The 19,506-nt window shown below is 37.1% G+C and overlaps 1 protein-coding gene across 9 annotated transcripts in view; it reads left to right on the forward strand.

The window, feature by feature from the left end:
• RPS6KC1 (ribosomal protein S6 kinase C1) overlaps positions 1–15,511 on the forward strand; it is a 133,567-nt gene extending 118,056 nt beyond the window's left edge. For all 9 annotated transcript variants that reach the window (XM_040985656.1, XM_040985660.1, XM_040985662.1 and 6 more), the window contains 3 exons: positions 4,505–4,587; positions 5,905–6,000; positions 14,283–15,511. In XM_040985656.1, the coding sequence (XP_040841590.1) occupies positions 4,505–4,587; positions 5,905–6,000; positions 14,283–14,393 (290 nt within the window). In that variant the 3' untranslated portion in view covers positions 14,394–15,511. The remainder of the gene's footprint in view (positions 1–4,504; positions 4,588–5,904; positions 6,001–14,282) is intronic.
• Positions 15,512–19,506: the final 3,995 nt, after the last annotated feature.

The following is a 19,506-nucleotide window of genomic DNA, read 5'->3' on the forward strand; positions in this document are numbered from 1 at the left end:
GCCATAAACTTTCAGTGTGTATATTAGACCTTTAATCTAAAACGTTTTTGTCCTTAAGGATATTAAAAGGACAACTCATGCTCTTCATTTTTGTAATTAAAAGAAAAAGAAATTCTATGCCTCAAAACTGAAAAGAAATCTTCTAAGTTCTTACTTTCATTTGTTCTAATATTTAAACCTCCCAGCTGGTAGGAAGTTCTTTGTATGTTACCTGGAGAATTCTTTGTTGTAGCTTAGTGTCATCTGTGAAAATCAAGGACAGTTGGTCATGATGTCAATTTCACATAATTAGTGAATCCCTGCTACTAGAAAGTCATTTTGAAGAATTTCGAGGGTGGTTCACTATTTCTTCATTGTTCCCCCCCTCTGTATTTTCATGGGAAAATTTACCATTTTATGTTTATTATCAAACTCAAGGAAAGGCAAAGAGGAAGGCTGTTAGGGAAGAAGAAAGAGGTAAGAGTCAAAGGAAGATGGATGAGAAAAGTGAGGGTGAAAGAAGTGGCTGTGGCCTGCAGTGTGAGTTATCACCAGCAGTGACTTCACACGCTGCATAGGCACTCTGGACCAGCTCTCCAGCCCAACTGCAGGTGGGAAACTGAATTGGCTTTAGGGCTTTCCTTGGTTACTTGTTGCCATCTCTGTGACCTATGCGTTGGGCGCATCAGGCACTGTGGTAAACAGCCTACATTTGCAATGGTCATTATCTGCTTGTGAAGGACCTGGTACCAGGGATTTTGAAGGAGCCCAGAACTTCTTTCCCTGGTTCTTAAACTCTTTCCTGGAACAGGTTCACAGAAACCAGTCAAGGAACGGACAGCCTTATCTGTCTCATGTGTGCCTCCCTAGTATCTCTTCCCAGGTACTTCTGACTGGGAGGGGGGTGATAGCAAATGGACAGCCCTAGGGCACTAGTGAAACAGAGTTTGCTTCAGAGTCTTTGGCAAATGCATGCACATTTCACATTATGCCCTGTAATAGATGCCTGTTTCTGCTAACAGTAAAACAGTATCCCACTGTCTGTCATACAAACCCATTGAGCTTCCACAAGATGTAGTATATGCATTTATCTGGTGGCTTCAGAATGTGCTCCTGCATCCCCACCCACACACTGTGGGGCGTGGGACTGGAGCAGGTTCCCAGGAGTCATGTGAGAGAACAGGCCTTGCATGTAGTTTTTTATGGTTTAGGTTTCACTGGTGATGGCAATGAATTTGAAAGGTGCCTCTCTAAACGATGTTAACCACTCATTACATAAATCCATCTCAGGATGCCCAAACTCATTTCCAACAAGAAACCTTGTGAGCAGAGACTTGGGCCGTGGTTCTAGTCTAGTGCTCCTCATACCACAGGACCATCTGTTCATTTGCACATCTCTTTATGGGGTGACTGGTCTACATGTTTCTCTTCTTCCCGAACACAGAAATAGAATATTCTGTTTCTCTCAGAGTTACCCTGCCATAATACATCCTTTATAAGGTTGCATGGGTAATTGTAAATAATTCATGTAAGGTGTCCTATTTGGCTCCTTCCCTGCAGTAAGCAGTCAGCAAAGGTTAGCTGCCATTTTTCTTGTGGGGAATATCATCTTCACAATGTGTGCACCTACTGTGAGCAGAACGTCATTCATGCATGCAAAGTGAGGCCTGCTGGTGGCAGAGTCAAAACAGATGGCCAAGAGATGGCTTCACGTAGGGAATTGTGAACTAGTTACAAGCCTTCACCAAACTAAGAAATATAAGCATATATTGCTTGCTGTATGGCAACAGCAACCAGAATAAACGAAATTCTTGAGCCAAGTGATATTTAAAAGTAAAACCTAATAATGTGATAGTGGGGATTTTTTTTTTTTTATAGCAGTGTGGTCAAAGTATAAGAATTCAGTTGAGGAATAGTGCCTATTGTATGTTCCCTCTTTAGCTGCTTCATGTGCTCTGTTTGAATAAATCTGATAGGTCCAGACTTTCTTATGAAGGCCTGGTTACATATATGCATGCCTGATTGAGCAAGCTGTTTAAATGCTGCTTATTGGTCAGTGAGAAGCCATTTAAGAATTTGGAACAGGGAAATGATGTAATACATTGTCTGCTTTATACTGGGAGGAAAGGAGCAAAAGGTTATATTTGATGATATAACTGTAATAAATTTTCTGTTTCACTCTTCTAAAGTTTCAAAACACATATCCTTTCCCGTAGCACACACTTCTGGAAGTAATAGCAGCTTTCTGGGGGGGCAGGTGGGCATTGTTGCTGAATCTGGGAGCGGCTTGCATTGATTGAGTTGGAGCACCCAGCAGCTGTTCTTTATGAGGATCGCTATTTTAGGGAAATCCAAGTATCAGAATCATGGACATAGAGCTAAATTTAACCAAGAGACCCTCAGCTCTTTACTTTTACAGACCGGATACGTGAATTCCTGAAGAACCATCCCAGGACCCCTGATTCCTAGCCCACGTTCTCTCTGAAGCAAAGTCTGGAAGTGAACAGACACTCAGGGAGGATTATCATGTATATGGCTGCTGCTTTCTGTTCCAGAGTAATGGGCCTGAATGTTTTCAGCTCTACTTCTAAGACTTACACCGTCGAGGTTGGACAGTTCCTGTGACTTCCTAAGTGTAAATGTTGTAAGGGTAGATGCTTGGTGCAGAGGTTAAGACATCACTTGGGATACTCACACCATATTATCTTGGGATGCGCCTCAGCTCTGCTGCCAATTCCAGCTTCCTGGTAATGCACATGCCAGGGGATGGCAGGTGCTGGCACAAATATCCCAATTCTCAACACCCACCTACATCAGAGACCTGGGTTGAGTTCTGAGCCTCTGGCTTTGACCTTGCCCAGGCTTGACTGTGGATATTTGGGAAATGAATCAGCAGATAGGAGATATCTTCTCTATGTCCTGTATCTTTCAAATAAATAAATTAAAACTTTTTAAAAATTACCACTCCAGAGGCAAATTACTAAAACATTTGAATTTTTAAATCTTTTTTTTCTAAACATACTTTTAAGAATCTGTTTGTTTTCCAGCTTTTTAAAAGTAATGTAGTACATATTTATGTATTTGCCATTTACTTATGTACTTAAATCTTATAGGAAGGCATCATTTAAAATGGTTGTATAGTTGTAACCCATCATAGAGATGTGCAACGTATTTGATTAAACTTGTGTCATTAGACAGGTGATTCTGAATTTCTCAAACCAGCAGCTATTTTACAAGGGCCAGTGGTTCTATAGGAGCAGTCCAACTATTTGTACAGTAGTTTGAACTAGTTAATTTATCACCTCACTGAAGTTAACTAGTATAGAATTGAGACTGTGATTTGTGCTTGAGAGAAGTGGACTAACAAAGTGCTAGCTATGAAATTCATAGTCTTGTGCCTCCTGAAACACAGGAAAAGTGTGCATGTGAGTTGAGTTTCCTGCAGTGGAGTAAATTCAGTACTTTATAAATGAATTGCTGTTTTGTTGTTGTTGCTGTTTTGGCTCACATGACGTTTGCTGCTTCACTTGAAGCTCGTACTGTTTTAGGAACTTTCTGTTAAACAGCTGGTGTACTAAGCATTGTTTAAAAACTATGTAGCTACAGCCTCTTCCATTTATTACCTTCTGCTTCCATTCTAACTGCTTATAAACTGATGTTATTGTGAGCTGTGGGCTACTTATTATCAAATAATAGGGATTTTTCTACAACCAAGTGGAAATGAAAGGGTAGATATTGATAAGGGTTGCTGATGAATTGAATGTCATCATGAAAGGACAAGAACCCATCAAATAATGACATTAAGGTATAAAAGCTTAAAGAATGGTAAAATCAGGAGTGCTTGCTGATGTGTACAGGAGACTGAAAGATGGCACCTACAAACTCACACTTTGTGTAGAGAACTTGTGCTGGTAAGAGTTGGACATTACAGAAAGAATTACAATCTGTAAATTTGTAAAAGCTCTTATTTTAGTTAATAGTTTCAGTGGTGGCTTCAAACACTAGATCTTTTTTCTAAGGAGCACAGTTGGTGGATTGCTCTTTCGTGGTTGAAAACCATTGGTTATATGGAGGAAGGAAGATGACTGTGCTGTATGACATTAGGAAGGGCGTGTCACCTCTCTGGCTTCTAACCTCTAAGTAGAAGAATAATTAATGTTGCTACTGATGATTTTTGAAGTTCCTTCTAAGACACAAAAGATATATTCCTTCTCAAATTTGAAAAACCAGGCAAATGCCGATTGTGTAGGTTCATATAACTTTTAAGCATAGTGTCTTGAAGGTGTCCCTCTATCAACTAAAGAACAAATGCCTCAGTTTAATATATGACCACGTCAAGAAAAAAAAAAAATGCAACCACAGTAGGTGACCAAAGGGATAAGTAACTTTCAGGAATTTTGAAAGCCCAGTAGTATTTAGTATCTGCTCGCTCAGCATTAAAGAGGTCACCTTGCTAATACATGTTAATTTTGAAAGTTTAATTGACCTTTGGAATTTTAATATCAACCTTTTATGGTATGTTCAGAGGTTGGAGCAATCACGGAAGAAACGGAAGCCTGTGATTGGTGGAGTTTGGGTGCTGTCCTCTTTGAACTTCTCACTGGCAAGGTAAGCAGTGACCTGGACATTTAATAAATTTATCCAGATGCTGCCTTGATTTCAAATCGAGAACATTAGCCTTTTCCTTTACTTTTTAGGTCACAGACTAAGTAAGAAAATGTTTGATACCAAAAACAAGTAGAGAATTGGAAGTCTACCAAGAATCTAAATTTTTTTTTAAAGTGAAATTGTATTTTTTGAACAAATTGTTAGTAAAGTTACATCCTAGTGTTAGTGAGGTAGAAGGCTGAATATTCTTTGTTATCTGTAACTCTAATTTAATATAAAGGGTTAGAGCTTTAAGGTTTATGTAAGGATGTATTAGAAGTCTCTGTATGTTTTAAATACCTTTATGGGGCCAGGAATGAATTCTCATTTTAGAAAATTAATATAGGCATCAATGGTAATATTTTTTCCTCAATACTGTAATTTTCCCTACCTATACTGAGGGAAAGAATTTATATACTCTCTGGTAAGTAACTTTTACAGAAAAGCTTTTAAAAAATTATTTCTACTACATTTGGAAGACAGAGAGACGGGGAAATATCTTTATCAGCTAGTCTACTCCCCAGATGTCCACAGCAGATAGGGCTGAGATAGACTGAAGCCAAGAGCCTGGAGTGCTTGAACCATCCTACTGTGTCCTGCAGTGATACACATTAGCAGGTAGAGGAATCGAGAGGGGAGGAGCTGTTTCAAATCAGTCACTTGTGTATGGGATGTGAATATCCCCGATGGTGTCTTATCTATGAGCCCAGTGCCTGCTCTAAGTATGATGCTTTCAATATGATGCTTGAGATTAACAGACTTTAATATAAAGGAAATGAGCAATTGTATTGTAGCAAATAGTACTGTCCCTTAAATATGTAGAATAGTGACTTAACACTGTTGTGAAGTTGACTTTTGTAAATCACCTTTGTATGCACTTAAGGTGCTACACCAGGGTAAAAAGTGTCAATACAGTCTAAAAACTTTGGAGATTTAATTTGATTTTGAAACAGTATTAGGTATTTAAAAGGTATTAATTCTCTGTTTAGAGTATAATATAAACTTTTCTATTATAAATCGTTCATCTTAAAATGAAGAGGGTGGACATGGTAACATGCTAGGCTTATGATGTGACCGTGAGGATTGTCGGCCTTTGTTGCTGTTAGGAGTTCTGTGGACTGTTAGTTCTCAGCCTAAATTGCATGGGTGACACTGTGTTAATTATTATGCTTCAGATTGAGGTTAAATTTGAATTTTCTGTACTACTGTCTGTAAATCCTGTGGCAATAGAATATGATGCTGTTTGGGATAAGAAGTGTATCTGCTTGATTGTTTCAGACTCTGGTAGAGTGCCATCCAGCAGGAATAAACACGCATACTACCTTGAACATGCCAGAATGTGTTTCTGAAGAGGCTCGCTCACTCATTCAACAGGTAATTTAATCGCCCCATTGCCCAAGTATATCAACTATTTAGTTTAGCAAAGTGTGCTACTTCTAAAACTTTAAAGAAATTAGTTTTGGGCAAGAGAGACTCATTTGTAATTGCACATTCAGAGCTAATACTGGATATCTTTAGGCTTCTGCTAATACTGGAGTATTGGTAGGAACAGAGAAAATATTTGGTCTTATTATATTTTTTAATGAAGGCTTTTGTCAGTTCTCTATTTATGTGAGATTTGAGTATTGTTGATACGTTGGGCGGAGCTGCTCTGTTTTTGCTGTTATATTTGCTGCTGTTTTCAGTCATTTCAACTTATAAAAACTAATGGCCTACTCAGGTTGATTAGAACAGTTGTGAAATATTCCCAAGTTAGATCATTTTCATTTCAGTTTTCTCCATTTGTTAGACTTGAGCATTGATGTCAATTTGCTTATTTCTGGTGGCTTTGAAGAAGGAGTCTTGATAATAAAAACTCAGCATCCCAGTATCAAGCTTGAACTCAAGTAGGCTTCTAAAGTGAATAGCCAATATTTGAAATACTCTTCAACGTTCTAAATAATGAGATTGTGGTTTTGTAATAATGGTTTGTAATAATGGTTTTGTGTAATGATAGGCAAATCAACAAGAATAATCAGGCTTGGGGTTCCTCATACATGAAGAAAAACATAAAGGAAGATGTCATTTGAAAAAGAACAAGAACTATAATTGTTTGATACAATATAGTTTTTTTCCCTTTAAATCCGGGAAAGCGCAATACCAGCAAAGAAAAAAGGGGAGGGAAGGATATTCTTAATTAGCATTTTTTGAAAGGTGATTTTGCTTTCATTCAACAGATATTTAACAGAAGGCACAGTGCTATATGCTACAAAAAGTGGAATTTGATGAAGTCTGTCAAAGAGTTAAATGTTCTTTTTGCTAGACCTTGGGACTTCAGCTTGTCAAGGGTGGATGTGGAGATGTGGCTGGGTGGAATGAATAAATTGTGCAAAGACTTGAAAGCAGTCAGACTCAGATTATGAAATCAAAAGTGTGGTTAATCTGAGGTAGAAAGCTGAATGTTAGTATAAATAATAGTAGCAGGTGGTTACAAAAAGATAAGTTTGGTTCTTACAAGCACCAGGGTCCTATAATAATAGTGATGTGTTCATCAGAAATGTGAGATTGGAAGATTTCTCTGCAGAAGGGAAAGATCAGAGATCTACTTCAGAGGATTAGTTTACCCAGAATCTGTAAAATATAGCAAAGTTGGACTGCTAAGATAAAAATGCCCAGGTCACTTTGGATTAAGTATTAAGAGGTAATGAAGAAACACATAAAACATTTCATCTTAATAGGGAAGAGTGAATAATTACTCATTTGATCTAATCTTACTTTTTGGGGCACAAGGTAAATTCAAAGTATTTTGTTTGAACAAGGATATAATTTAGAAGAAAGATAGGAACTACTACTGTGTTTTGTTTCTCTTCTTGAAAGAAGTAGCTATTAATTGAAAGTAGAATTCCTCACAATAATATGTTGCATTCTGTTCCTGTCTTTATTAGAACTGACGAGGCAGCTAGGATTACGGTACATTAAGTCCCTGAATGCAGATATCCATAACATAAAGCAAATTAGCCCCCTGTCATTGGCTGGCCTAAGGAAACTACCACTCATGTTGAGGAAACATCATCAGGAAAGGGAAGAGGGGTCTCTTGGCATGATTAGCAATTTGTCATTTTGACTTTCCTCTTCCACTACCTCACGGGTCAGAGGTCATTTTGAAAAAAATCACACAATGATTTATTTGGAAATAATTATTCTGCTCTGATGGAATTTTCTCCCCTTTGGTCTTTCAGCTCCTTGCTTTGTTCTTAGATTTCATCATCCCCTGCTCTCATGGTTCATTTGTCTGTCCCAGTCAAGTGAGTGGTGCTAAAGTAAATAGAGTTCCATTTGATGTGCAAAAACATCCTTAGAGCATGTGTGTGTGCTCTGCAGTGGTTAATTAATTATGTCACGGCTGCTGTGTCAGTTAGAAGATACTGTGTGAAGAAAAGGCCTCACAACACACTTCTGTGGCTCAGTTCTCTCACCGGTTCTTCAGGAGAGGGCTTGGATTCTCTATCTTGAAACTACTACTAGCTGACACATTCTCTCTTAAGTGATAGAATCTATGTGTGACTCTCTTGATGCCTGCTACAGTGTGTAAAACGGCAAAATAGCTAGATGGTCATGCATGAAACAATTATACCTTTGTGTATTCCAAAACACAAAGTAAATTAACTTTAGTCAAAAGTTGGAATATGAACCTTTGGAATTTGAAGTCATATTTCAAAAAGAGTGGGGCGTAAGGGCTACTTGTAACAAAGCTAAAAGAATTGCTGTTATATATGTGTTTCCTGAAATAGTAAAAAATATAATGCTCTAGTTATAGTTAATTCTTGATATTATATTAAAATATATATGATATGCTTGATATATTAAAATATCTGATACTGCTACATTTTAATTAGTAGATATGATGATCTTTATTGTGAAAATAGATTTGATTTAAGTGATTTCTGTATGTTTTATAAGAAAATCTTTTAACACATTTTAACAGCTTCTGTTGTGAAAATACTTTGAACAATTAACTTCAGTAAACATTGGTAGAAACATTTTGGGTGCGAGATAAAATAATTCCAAAGAAAATGTGTTTTGAGATATACCCTTCATTCCCTTTATGGATTGGATAATGTTGAAGTGAACTAATAGATTATTGGAATTTTTAGATCACACATTCATGAAGTAGTATAATGTTACAATTAAAACTTGGATTTTAGAGTTGGAATACCTAAATCCAAACCATGTCAGTACCTTTTACTACAATTATAGTCTTATAGTCTTATTGGCAGTAAACTAGTAGTAAAGGAGTAAAAAGTTAATTTTCATGAACACCTTCTCATCTATAAAATGCAGATGATAAGAGTGACTCTTTGTAGAGTAGTGGATTACGTGAATTAATCTACATTAATCAATGGGGATAATGCCTGGCATGTAGTATGTCTTATGTCAAAGTATATTGTTATTATTACCATAGAATCATGTTGAAAATTCATGATGATAATTTTTCATTGATATGAGTTACAGGGCTGTTCACATAAGAATCAGTCTACTACTGGTGATACGGGTGAAGAGATTTAAAACAGTTGCAAATGGCACACTAGAGGCAGTCTTTTGATATTTATCATATAAGTAATTGAATTTATGTATGTGAATAATATAAAAACTAGAGGTAGAGTAAAAGAAAAGAAAAGAAAAGGAAAGGAAATTTTGGTTAAACGTGGGTAGTGTAATTTTTTTGTACATATAGGACTATTAGTATTGTGAAAAATAGTTTAAATATTTCAATTGCACTTGGTTGTAATGTTGTGGAAAAAATGCTTGCTTTAGGAATAGTCTGGAATTTGAGTGTCTCGCCCATAAAAATTATAAAATTGGAGATAATCATTAAAACCAGTCATTTTAGTGCTCTATAAGTGGATCCAAAAAGTATGAGAAGTGCTTATGCCTAAAGAACAGCAGAAAGAATAGTGGGATCCTGTGGCATTCTTAGCTGGGTCTCATTTCTCCTTCCTGCTTGATCAGGTGGAAAGTTATGCCAGGTTGAGGAGGCCATGTAGACCACACCCAAGGGGCGGAGGCCATGTAGACCACGCCCAAAGGTGCATCAGTGTGCTGGGACAGAGAAAAGGCCTAGTGAAGGGTAGCAGCCAAGGAAGCATGGTTTCATGGTCTAAAATTTGTTCTTGAGGATAAAAGCTTCAACGAGTGACGTATTTGAGTACAACTTGAAAGTTGAGGAAACCAAGCTTTCCAAAAGCAAATGAACAAACACCAAGGAAATAAAACAAGGATAGGTGTCAGCAACTACAGACTGGGGAGAAGCAAGCTTGGCAGAGTTACAGCTGAAACGAGTATCAAAGAAAAGAACAGACAAATCAATGGCAGTGCTAATCTTCAGGGAAAAAGTTGAGCTCCTGAGTTGCTAAAATGTATTACCTAACATGCCTCATTATTTTTTCAGTAAAAGCTAATACAAGGAACAAAAGAGTATTATATGCAGGATGAAAAGAAATCCATGGAATTAGTCTATCAGTGTTCTCAGATTTTGGATTTAATGACTTCAAAGCAGCCATTATAAGTAATTTCAAAGAATGAAAATAAAATGTGCTTAAAGTCTTAAAGGAAGTATGACAACAATTACTTAATAAATAAAAATTGTCAGATAGAAAAAGAACTATGTAGAAAGGTTAGGTTGATAACTACTGATTCAAATGAAAAATTCACAAGTGAAAAACAATCCGCTGGAGCATCTCCATAACAGATTTGAGATAGAAGAAAAAAGAATCAATGAATTTGAAGATAAATCCATACAAATGATACAGTATAAAAAAAAAAGACAAAAGATTAAGGGGAAATGAACAAAGCCACATAGACCTGCAAAGTACTATCACCAGTATCAATATACATGTAGTGACAATTTCAGGAGAGGAGCAAGGGAGAGAGGCATTATTCAAAATAAGTGGCTGGAAACTTCCAAATTTGACCAAGAAAGCACTAACATATGCATCTTTGAATCTCAAAAGGATACCTGGAAAGATGCCAAGAGAACCACACTTGGTGAAAGGAATTCACCTTTGAATAAAAATGCAGCACAATTATACTTCAGAAATCAAGGTGAAGGAGCATTGGCCTATCAGTTTACATGCTCCTTTGGCATACTGCATCATGTCAGAGTGTGTGGACTCAAGTCCAGCTCTGCCCGGATTCCAGCTTACTGATAATGTGCAACTTGGAGGCAACAGGCAATGCTTCAAGCAGCTTTGGACCTGCCACCATGTGCAAGACCCAGACTGAGTTCCTGTTGCTGGCCTAGCCCCAGTCACAGCAGACACTTGCTGAGTCAACCAGTGTGTGCAAAGGCTCGCATTCTGTTCATTTCTCTCTCTGTCACACACACTCTCCCTACCTTTCAAATAATAAAACAAGCTAAAAAAAATTTTTTTTATGAAAGTAAAATAACGACATTCGCAGGTAATTAAAGCCTGAGAAAATTCATTGGCTCTCTTATAAAAAATACTACAGGAATTCCTTTAGATGGAAAGGCAGTGGTATCAGGTGGGAACTCAAACCTGAGGAGGAAGTTATGAACAATGGAAATGGCAGAAAGAAGCTACTGGAAGTGATTAATGTATTTTTTCCTCATTTATCAGTACATAAAATAGTTATTAAAAATCACATGACAATAATTTTAAAACCATGCTTTTGGGTTTATAACATATATAGGTTAATATATAAGTATATGACAGCGATAGGGAAGGGGAAGGGAATAGAGGCTCAGTAGAATGTAGTTGCCACTGGTTAACGTAGAGTCGTTAGTCTGGGGCTGGCACTGTGGCATAACACGTAAGCTCACCACCTGCAGAGCTGGCATCTTCTGTGAGTCCTGGTTGGGCCTATTTGAAGAGTAAACCAGCAGATGGAAGACCAATTATTTCTTTCCCTCTCTGCTTCCCTCCCTCTCTCCCTTCCTCTCTCACTTCCTTCCTTCTGTCCTTCCTTCCTTTCTCTCTTGTTCTTTCTCTGTAACTCTGCTTTTCAAATAAATAAAAAATTGTTCAGGGGTTAAGTTAGTCTCATTGTGAAGTAAATTGTTGTAAGATGCATGTTGTAATCTAAAATAACCACTAAAAATATCCTAAATGCAAACTGGCAAAAATATCCTAAATGCAAAATTCAGTAGAACTGAAATGGTACAGTAAAAAGCATTTGATACTAAAGAAGCCACTAAATTTGATACTAAAGAAGGCACTAAATGAAGAGCAAAAAAAGACTATGGACACAAGTTGCCAAGTAGCGAATCTAAATCTATCATATGAATAATTAAATTCAAAATGAATGTCTAAACATGCCCAACAAAAGGCAGACACTGTTAAATTGAGTCAAAAACCAAGACCCAGCTCTTCATTAACTTCCAGCTCTCATCTGTGTACAAGTATCAATTTTATGTTTTGGTATAAGGCAAAAAATATGGAGCAAGATAAGCCATAGAAATACTAACTATAAGAGTGGGAGTGGCTATATTAAATATGATAAAGTAAATAGTAAGACAAGTGCCCTAATTGAAACTGACAGGTGTTTTCATGATGATAAAAGAGTGAATACAAAGGACACTTTGAAAATTAGAACCACACAGTGTACTCTAACAAAATTGAATTAGGAATTAGCAATTGAAAGATATTTGCTAATGTGAAAATATTTTAAAATTAATACATTTCTAGGATATATATGTTTTAAAGAAGAAATCCTAAGAAAAGGTGGAAAATGTTTTTAACAATGAAAGGTAACACACAGTACACCAAAATTTTTAGGGTGGAATTATAACAGTTCTTGAGGAAAATGTATGGCTTTAAATACCTATATTAGAGGGGAAAAAAAGGTCTGAAATTAAAATCTAAGTTTATACTTTATGAGACTCTAAAAAGAAGCAAATTAAACCCAGAACAAATAAGAGGAAGCAGAAGTTAAAAAAGCAAGAGAAATCAAGGAAATCACAAGTTGCTTTTTGTAAGACAGCAAAAATGGTGAAGCCTTTAGTTGATTACAAATTGTACATGAAAAGGAAGAGAACCTAGAATGTTCAAGTTTTTGAAAAGAAATCAAATTTAGAGGGCTTATACTAACTGTTTCCTACATTAGGTAGCTACTAAGCAGTGGTAATTAAAACAACAGTGTTACAAATGGTGCTGGGAAGTCAAATTTTCATGTTAAAAACAAAATGGATTAAAGCCCTTGCTTTACATTATATACAAAATTTAATAACTTATGTATGTGTGTGTATTATTTACATACAAAAACTAAAAATAATAGAAGAAAGCAGAAAATTGCATGATGTTGGATGATTCAGAGTTATTAAAAGTGACAGCAGAAGCATGATCTCAGGAAAAGATTAAATTGGGTTTCATTGAAATGAAATACATCACACTTCTAAGGGCATCATTTAGAAAATGAAAAGGCAAGCCATAGACCAGGAGACGACGGCTGCAAATCTTGTATCTGACAAAGGTGTTGTTGTATTCAGATGTAGAAGGAATACTTGTAATGCGGGTTACATAACTGTAGTGGACAAAAGATTGGATATTTCACCAATGAAGCTTAAGGATTGAGAAGAAGCTCAACATTATTAGTCATTTGGAATTGCCACCAATACCCATCTGAAAGACATTTATCAAAAAGGAGAGTGCCAAGGTTGTTGATGATATAAAGAAACCAGAACCCTCATACTTTGCTGTTGGGAATGTAAAATGGTACAGCCACTTTAGAAGAGTAAGGCATTTTAAAGGCAATTTTAAAAAATGTTACACATACACCTAGCATGTGAATCAGCAGTTTTTCTTCTCTAGAAATACTCAAGAGAAATGAAAACCTGTGTATGCATAATGGCCTGTGCATGAATGCAAATTGCTACATTATTCATGATAACCCCAAACTGAAAAGTTCAAATGTCCATCAGTTCCTAAATGGATTAACAAAATGTGGTACAAAAAGTGGAATACTATTCAGGTGTGAATAGGAACAGACTATTTATACCTGTGGAATGTAGATGAGTCTTACAAGCATGCTAAATGATAGAAGGCAGTGGCAAACTACTCTACCTAGTTTATGGTTTTATTTACAAGTAACGCCCAGAAAGGGGATATTTACAGGCACAGAAAATGGATCCGAGAGTACTTACCGCTGGGGATGGAGTGGAGCTTGATTGCAGGTGGCATAGGGAGACTTCTCAAGGTAATCAGACTGTTCTAAAACTGGAGCATGGTAATCGTTACACATCTCCGATTTTAAGTCATTGAATTGTGTAGTTGCAGCAGCTCTCCCAAACTTTCTAATCATGAAGTAACTGGATTTTATGGAGTTTTGTGCAAAATCTAATTAATCTCATTGTGTACCCTTGGAGTAAGTCCAAGTTGTTACTGTCTTGTTATCTGGTAGGACTGTGAGGGAAACAAAGTGAATTTCTCAAGGTCATGTTTCAAAAAGCCATAAACTCAGTTCAGATATTCCCCCCACTCCCCTTCCAACCTACGGCAGTGTTAGGCATAGCTCCCTTGCAAGAAAGTATAGGTTATTAATTAAGTCCAAGTATCACTGGGTTGAATTTGGAAGTTGTGTTCTTTCATATGCCTTTTCATATATTTTGTTTTCCTTTGATTTGCCATTTGGAGTCCTGTCACTCACGGAATTCTTTTTAGCTCTTGCAGTTCAACCCTCTGGAGCGTCTTGGTGCTGGAGTTGCTGGTGTTGAAGACATCAAATCACATCCATTTTTTACCCCTGTGGATTGGGCAGAACTGATGAGATGAACACATAACAAGGTCATTTACACCCATGCTGATCTTCGTGTGACAGGCACAGTCACTATGGAGCACCAAAACCTCTGGATAAAGACCTTGGAGGAAATGGATGGAAGGACTAAGAGAGATTCATTTACAGTTTCCGTCTGGAGAACATATTAGCTAATTTCACCAGAAGCTGTTCTGTACACACCTGCAACGGAGGAGGTGTAATTTCACTGTAATCTGTATTTGGTGTCACAGCTGAGTTGTAAATCCAGCATAAGGACCAGTATCCTTCTAGAAGTTCCTCGGATCGGAAGCTCTGAGTACAGAGTTAAGGTTTACTTGAAAGAAGGACCTCTACATGGCAGCTAACATGGCAGCTGATCAAGTTAATTACGGTAATCAACACACTAAGAGTGCTTCATTAATGAAATAATTTATGGGACTTAAAAAAGTGAGACAAAAGGATGTCCACATAATACCTGGACAGAAACGCGTACCATGAGGCTGTGTAGCTAACGTGGTCTGGATGATTTCTGGGAGAAGACAACACCGTGTGTTCCCAGCTTTTTGCTGTGTTGACTGATGCTTGCTTATTCAGAGAAAGGCTCATATAAACACTGTTGTCTTCCTCTTCCACCTCATCTTTTCTTTTCCTATCTTACTAATTTATGTTCTTCAGACTTCTGCTAACACACATGCAACAAAAAAGGGAAGGCAGTATTTATTTCTCCAAACTGTATCAACTTAATAGGAATAAGAAATCATGATGTAAAATAAACATGGAAAATATATGGCTCTCTCATTCATTAAATAGTATAAGATTTTTATTTTTAGTGTTAATTATTGTTCTTACTTCTTAAAGTTCTCTCTTTTATCTTGCTTTTAGATTGTTGGTCTCAATTGCCTCTTGTGCTTGACTGCATTTTGCTTGTGAGCTTTGTATCCCAAGAACCAAATGATATCAACTAAATGCAGCTGAATGGCAGTACCATTTTTTGATTTACAGGGATGAGATTCCTGGTTTTGAACTCCTGATTTACTTGACATTTTTCTTAGGGGGAATGAGTAGTCATACATCTCCAAACATTTGTATTTGCTATTTCTTTGTTGCTAAAGAAATTACAAGAACTTGTAAAATATTTAAAGTGCCAATGCCTATTTTTTAAACTTAATCTAAAGCAAGTCACTCTTTCAAAGTTAGAAATCAACAGAAAAAATTGAAATTCTCTGTGTGTTTTCATCTTTGTATTTTCAAAATCTGTCCAAGAAAGAACCTACACCTCTCCAAGAGCATCTGCACGGCTTCCATCTGCCACAGAGCAGCTTCTCGCACCAGATGAAATGGAAACAGAACAGCTTTAGTGAAACAAAGGAAATGTGCAAGCATTTTTCCTTTTTCTATTATTCGGTTCCCTGTTTTCCTTTTTGGTCCCCTTGTAACCCGAACCCCAGCTGAAGGGCTGCAACAACACCAGGTTGGGAAGCAGGTCACCACTCAATCAAGATGACATCACTCCCTGGAACTGGATTTCAACTCCTCATCCTCTGGCCTCATAACAGGAACTTGTGCAGGTGAGACCTAAGAATGACTTCCTGTGTAGATCTAGTAGGAAGTCTGCAAGTGCTTAGAATGGGCCATTACAGAACTTCCTTCCAGAAGTGCCCTCTGACATACAGTAGGACTTCACAGCCCAGGTGAACGTCCCTGCCTGACCATGTGATCTGGGTCCCTTGTATTCACAGGACAGTAATGTCAACACACATTTGTGAGGTCAGTCTTTGACCGCAATTCCATTGCTTTGATTTCTCCCTTTTCTCTGTATGTTTGATTGGAGCCTTTGTTTAATATAAACAACACTGTTCACAATCATGATGGATGTGATTTATTTTGGTAATAAACACAGGGTGGATGACTGTGGTGAAGTACAAATCTGATGACCTGTGTGTATGTTAAGTTCTAATGCTGTTAGTGTCTCATATATATGTGTGTGTTATATATATAAACATATTTAAACTATATATGTATATATATGTATATATGTGTGTGTCTCTATATATACATAATATACATACATATATATAAACACACACACACATAGAGAAAGTTGGTTTGTTTAAATAGAGGAATAAGTTTGGCTCAAAATTCATGAGAAAATTCCACTTAGCATTTCTTATTTTTAAATTGTGAAACAACATTTTAAAATTCGGTATTGTAACCTTTTTTCTTCTTCTGGGAAAAAATATTTATTTTAAAGGCAGAAAGAAAGAGGCAGAGAGAGAATTCACTTTTCAAATGGCTACAACAACCAAGGCTGAACCAAGAATAGGTCAGGCCGAAGCCAGGAGCCAGGAACTCTGTCCAGGTGTCCCATATGGCTGACAGGGTTGGACATAGTCCCATTTGGACTATGCTCCACTGCTTTCCCAGACACATTAGCAAGACACTGGTTTGGAAGCCGAGTAGCTAGGACTCAAACAGGCACTTGATACGGAATGCTGCTTTGTAGGTAGCGACTTAGCCCACCTAGCCGTGATGTAACCTATGTTACAGATAACTGTGTCGTTTATTATTATTTAGGAGTGATCTGTGCAGGACAACTTTCCAGACAGGCTGCTGATTCTGTTATGGTGCCGTGCCCCTTGTCTTAGTTCTGTGAAAACTACCATTTCCATTTTACAGATGGAGAAGTTAAACTTCTTAAGAGTAAAAAATAGAGTGCCATCATTTGAGCAACATGATTTAACTGCTGTATAAGTTAATATTAGTTGAGATTTAAATCTTTTTAATGTGTTACAGTAACTGAATTCTTAGGCTTTATTTTTAATTGACAAATAGTAATTTGTATGTGTGTATCTTATACAGTGTTATGTTTCAATTCCTGTATAAATTATAAATGTGCATAACAGGCTAATGTTTAAAATCTATTCTTAGCTATTTTGAAACATATAATATGTTGTTATCATTAGCTGTAATCATCATGCTGTATAATATCTCCAGAACCCATTTCTCCTGCGTAACTGAAGCTTCCTACCTTCTGATGAATGTCTCCCAATGCCCTACCCCGATATCCCCAGCATCTGGTAACAGTTTTCTGGTCTTTCTTGAATTAACTGAACTCTTAATATATTTTAAGTTGTCTTAACAGAGTGAGGGAGTGAGGGAGTGTGCTCCTCCATAGCCTTACTCCTCAATGTCCAAGAACCCGGGGTAAGGAGGGGAGGATGCCAGGGACTAGGCCCAGGCTGAGGGCAGGAGCCAGAAATGCAGTGCCGGTCTTCCCCACGGGAGGCAGGAACCCAGTGACATGAGTCATCTCCTTGCTTCCTAGAGCCAGGATTAGCAAGAGATTGTACTTAGGAGCTGGAATGGAGATTCAAACCCAGATACTTGGTTTTTAGGAATAGGTATCTTAACCACTAGGCTAAGCACCTGCTCCTTAAAATTCCCCTTTCAATAGCTTTTACACACTGTCTAGGCCCTTAAGCTTTTCTTTTCTTATCCTATCTTGTTTTAGGGTCAGTGAGAATCAAGATGCAGTTTACTTTCATGCCATGAAGATCATGAAGAGTATAAAATTTATAGATAATACTCCTATTATGAGCAGTAACATTAGGGTCCCAACCTTGATGAACTCTGTTTCCCGTAAGTCAGGAATTCAAGCACAATGGAATCTACCCATAGCACCAAAAGACTCCTGCTTCCCAAGGGCCACTTTAAGCATCTTTATTGCACTCAGTATAGATTGCTTTACAGCAAAGGTCAAAGTAAAAGACTGACCATCTTTGGATGAGTTGCTTTAACTTACAATATATCTAAATGCTGTGAGTAATGGAACTGGCTATTTCAAGCTCATTCTCGGAGGCTCTGTTCTTTCAATTCACAAACATGGAGGATTTTTTCATTTTATTATGTCTTCTATTATTTAATGTTTTCTAATTTTCATTGTAAAGGTTTTTCATATATTTAAATTTTTTTGTAGCTATTGTAAATTGTACTTATCTTAGAAGTTTTTTCTTAGCCATGGCATTGTTTGTGTTTACAAGAGCTATTGAGTTTTATTATTTTAGTTGATTTCTTATCCTGTAACTTCACTAAACTCTTACAAGTTCCAATAACCTTATTGGGATCTTTTGGTTTCCCTATAGGAACATGCAGTCTTCAGAGAGGGATAAATTGACTTCCTCCTTACCAATTAGTATCCCTTGGATTTCATTTTCTTTCCTAATGGCTCTGGCTAAAACTTCTAGAACTGCATTGAATAGCAGTGGTCAAAGTGGGAATCCTTGTCTGGTTCTGAATGTAGGAGGAAATACAACTTTTCCTCACTCATTATGGCACTGGCTTTGGATTTGTCATATATTGCCTTGGTTATATGGAGGAATGTTCTTTCTATACCCACTTTTTAAAGATGTATTTATTTATCTTTTTTTTTTTTTTTTTTTTTTAAGGAAGGCAAATTTACAGAGAGAAGGTGAGACAAGAGAGATCTGCTGGTTCACTCCCCAGATGGCTGTAATGGCCGCCAGAGCTGAGCCGATCAGATGCTGGGAGCCAGGAGCCTCTTGTGGTCTCCCACATGGGTGCAGGATCTCAAGGCTTGGGTCATCCTCCACTGCTTTCCCAGACCACAAGTAAGGAGGGGAACTAGAAATGGAACAGCTAAGATTAGAACCAGTGCTCATCTGGGATGCTGGTGCTAACCAGACCACGATTAGCCTGTTGAGCCACCATGCCAAACTCTCTACCCAATTTTCTTAAGATTTTTATTCATGAAAAGAAATTGTATATTATGAAATGCTTTCTCTGCATCTGTTGAGAGAATCAAATGTTTTTATTTAATTTCTTATTGTGGTATATCTGATTATATATTCAACCATCCTTGCATATCAGGGATAAATATGATTTGTTTGAGGTGAATGACCTTCCTGATATTGGATTGGATTATACATTATTTTGTTGAAGATTTTTTTTTCATTTGTGTTCATCAAGGATATTGGTTTTCTTATTTGTATATTTTTCTGGTGTTTGGATTAACATGATCTTGATCTCATGGAAGGAGTTTGAGAGGGTACTCTCAATTATTTTGAATAGCTTGAGAGGAATTGGAATAGTTCTTCTTTGAAGATTTGGTAG

The sequence above is a fragment of the Ochotona curzoniae genome, unplaced genomic scaffold, assembly GCF_017591425.1.
Source record: "Ochotona curzoniae isolate NIBS_2020 unplaced genomic scaffold, NIBS_Ocur_1.0 contig_430, whole genome shotgun sequence".
Lineage (NCBI taxonomy): Eukaryota > Metazoa > Chordata > Mammalia > Lagomorpha > Ochotonidae > Ochotona > Ochotona curzoniae.